The sequence below is a fragment of the Larimichthys crocea genome, chromosome VII (assembly GCF_000972845.2).
Source record: "Larimichthys crocea isolate SSNF chromosome VII, L_crocea_2.0, whole genome shotgun sequence".
In the NCBI taxonomy this organism is placed as follows: Eukaryota; Metazoa; Chordata; class Actinopteri; family Sciaenidae; genus Larimichthys; species Larimichthys crocea.
The window spans coordinates 24,366,715-24,370,065 of record NC_040017.1 but is presented as its reverse complement, the minus strand read 5'-3'; the positions used below and the strand labels follow the sequence as shown (position 1 = coordinate 24,370,065).

General features: G+C 37.8%; 1 protein-coding gene across 1 annotated transcript; it reads right to left on the bottom strand.

Annotated features, from left to right (window-relative positions):
• Positions 1-711: 711 nt before the first annotated feature.
• LOC104919849 (odorant receptor 131-2-like) lies at positions 712-1,689 on the bottom strand. Its single transcript, XM_010731952.3, has one exon. It carries the CDS (start codon positions 1,687-1,689, stop codon positions 712-714), a length of 978 nt encoding a protein of 325 aa, XP_010730254.3.
• Between the last annotated feature and the right edge of the window lie 1,662 nt (positions 1,690-3,351).

The following is a 3,351-nucleotide window of genomic DNA, read 5'->3' as shown; positions in this document are numbered from 1 at the left end:
GCTGTTTATTGCTAATACACAGTCCCCTACAAGTATGTCATAGTCAGGCTTCTGACCATGAAGTATTATATAAATTATAAATAAACAGACATATTCAGGAGATTTTTTTGTTTTAATTGTCAAATTATTATAATTTCTTTTCAATCTCAAATGATCTTGAAGTCTTAGTGTGATATTGTAGCAAAGTACTGTAACAAGAATTTAATGTGTACATTCACAGGCCATGTCAGTAGTGAACAGGAGCACAGTCGCACTCGGGCCTTTAGTAAAGTCTTTAGTAAACATTAGATGAATCTGATGTCGTAGCTGAAGTCTATGCCTGTTCAGGTCAGGAGGTGGTGATGTGTGTGTGTACTACTGAAAAGTGTGAAGATTGAAACATGCATTTGATGCTCATAAAACTTTGCAAATATGAGGCATAGCAGCTGTTTATTATTACAGTCCCCTTTTTAACAACTATGTCATATTTGTTGTGGTCACCCCAAATGAATGATGATGGAAGAAACAAAAATAGTGTTGAGCTTGAACTTAAACCCAATGCAGTCAGGTTTTTGACAATAAACTCAAAGTAGCTTTTTCCTAATTTAGTATTTGCTCTCGACTTTGAGTGCTTCCCAGAGTAAATAATGACTATTGGACCAGTTAAACAAGTAGGTTACTTATGATTTACTTACATTCAGGGCTTTATAAATCAATATGAATCGGTGCCTTTTATGTCTTTTGAATATTTATTTTATACGAGCCAAAGAAGGCAAAGGTTTTCAATGCATGAAAAAATGTTTCATCTCTGAGGCCGTAAATAAGAGGACTCAGACATCTTGGAGTAAGACTAAACAATACATAGTTAGAGTACCTGAAATCAATGAATAACATGAAATCAATCTGAAATGCAGCAGCTTCTATGAATGGAGTCCACAGCTGGATGAGACAGAGCAGCAGCTGGAAACCATGAAGAATTACTGTTCTGAGCCCTTTCCATGACGACTTTTTATCCTCTCCCGATGCAGCTTTGGCCACTTTCATTATTTTAACATAGGCAAATATAATGGCAGCTTTGGCCACTTTCATTATTTTAACATAGGCAAATATAATGATGATAACCATAATCATGAAGTAAAACTCCTGTATAGCTGATCTAACATAATCTTGCCACCTGTACAACATAAATGTTTCCACAGAGCATAACATGGGTTCTGTGTAAAAGCTAAGAGAAGCTGTTGCAAAGGCGGTGGAGAGAATCACAATGCAGGGTACAGAGCTGAGGCCGTGAATGATGAGGATGCAATGCATAGTGCTGCATGTGGAGCACAGCTCTGCATGACGCAGGGGCATGCAGATGGCCACATATCGCTCCAAGGTCATTGCTGTCAGAGTAACTGGTGTGACTATATTAAACAGAATCATCGAAGCAGATAAAATCATACATACCCAAACTTGTAGAGTAAATTCTAAATAGGTCAAGATGAGCAGGATATTAGTTACAAACAAAATCAAGCTATCAGAAAAAAGTGTAATAGCAAATAAGATGTAACGTGTACTTGTGTAGAAGCACTCCTTTTGGAAAAAAGTCATGATTAGCAAAAAGTTGATGAAAAGAAAGATTATCACCAGAATTTGCACAATAATGACCCGGTCAGTGAATGGCAACGATGAGACCCCACCACCAATCAATGAGTTGTTATCAGCCATCTCTTTTTGAAGCAAATACACAAATACAAGTTGTTTAGGTACTGCCAAGTGTTAAATTCTTATAGTTGAATGTGTCAAAAGAAAAAGACCAAACCCTTCCTTGTAGTGGCATGGCTTTGTGGCACACATTTTCAAAGACAGAGACCTTTGACAGGTCTTTGCAGTGTTTGGAGCGAGGACTGTGCATGACAACATTATAATAGCAACTAGAGTACAAGCAGAGCGACAGTTAATTAAACGTTGCTTACAACAGTGTCGTCATTGCACAAACTTTCTGCTAATCTCCACTGGTGACTATCAGTAAACAAATCTTTGGGCACCAAATTATGAAAGTGCAATGAACTTAGTTTGGCTATGGGAATTTCCAAAGATAATCATAAATACCTCAGGGCACCACCCTTAAAAAAGGGAGAATGATAACCAAATAATTCATTGAATTTCAGTCTTATAAAATGCACCAAAGTGTTAATTTGGAACTCCACTTATTAATCTAAGATAATAATTTTAACCAAAATATCAACAGCTAGTAGATTCAAAGATTCAAAGTCCAGCATAGAAGAGGTCGGCAGCATTTACGCTTGTGTGACATTAAACACACTAGCATGTATATACATGTTAAAGTATATTCCATGTACAGAACAACAAGGTGTTTGCATGTGTCTGATCTACACATTATAAGCTCAACATGCACAAATATGAAACATGTTTCACAGAACTATAGTCAGACACAAAGATCAACTCGTGGACTCTGGTGGCCTTAGTGCATGCACTAAACCCTAAAATATGCCACGGCGGCAGGGCCGATACGTTTCAATTTTAGTCAGTGTGTCAGCTCACACAGTCTCCGGTTCCACTGCGACACGGCTCCGGAAAGACTGTGGCGTCCGGCAGCCCTCCACAACACATACGCAGAGCTTCGATTTTTGCCAGAGCACGGCGCATAAATTCAGGACAGAGCAGATTGCGCGGGGAAGGAAATCGACTACAAAATAAGATACTCCGTGTTCACCGCGGATCGAGTTTCATTACAAGAACACGTCGTAATTGTTTAGAATTCCATTTATTGGACTTTTCTTGGACTGATGGATTTTGTCGCCTTATGTTATTTTTGTTTTTGTGTGTCCCTGTAGTATTCTTCTTATTCAAATTATTGCATCTCTTAACCCAACTGGTCAAAGCAGATAGATGCTTACCATGAACTGGTTCTGCTCAAGATTTCTGCCTCTTAATTTTATGAAGCGCATGGTCAAGACTCTTCTACTCTATATAAAAAGACTTAAACTGAATTTATTAGGACCACTGTGATGACCTTCATGCACAAGTACCATCTTTTACGTTGAAAGAAAGTAAAACCTGTTTAATAGACCGTTAAACACTGTATGAGCTGATTTTATGTCAAATTAGTCCAGAAAAATTCCATTTATGTGACTTTTCTTGGACTGATGGATTTTGTCGCCTTATGTTATTTGTTTTTGTGGGTCCCGTAGTATTCTTCTTATTCAAATTATGCATCTCTTACCCAACTGGTCAACGCGATAGATGCTTACCATGAAATGGTTCTGCTCAAAGATTCTGCCTCTTAATTTTTATGAAGCGCATGGTCAAGACTCTTCTATCTATATAAAAAGACTTAAACTGAATTTATTAGGACCACTGTGATGA

Excerpts from the sequence above, each read along its gene's own strand:
- LOC104919849 (XM_010731952.3), bottom strand. The coding sequence starts at position 1,689 with ATGGCTGATAACAACTCATTGATTGGTGGTGGGGTCTCATCGTTGCCA.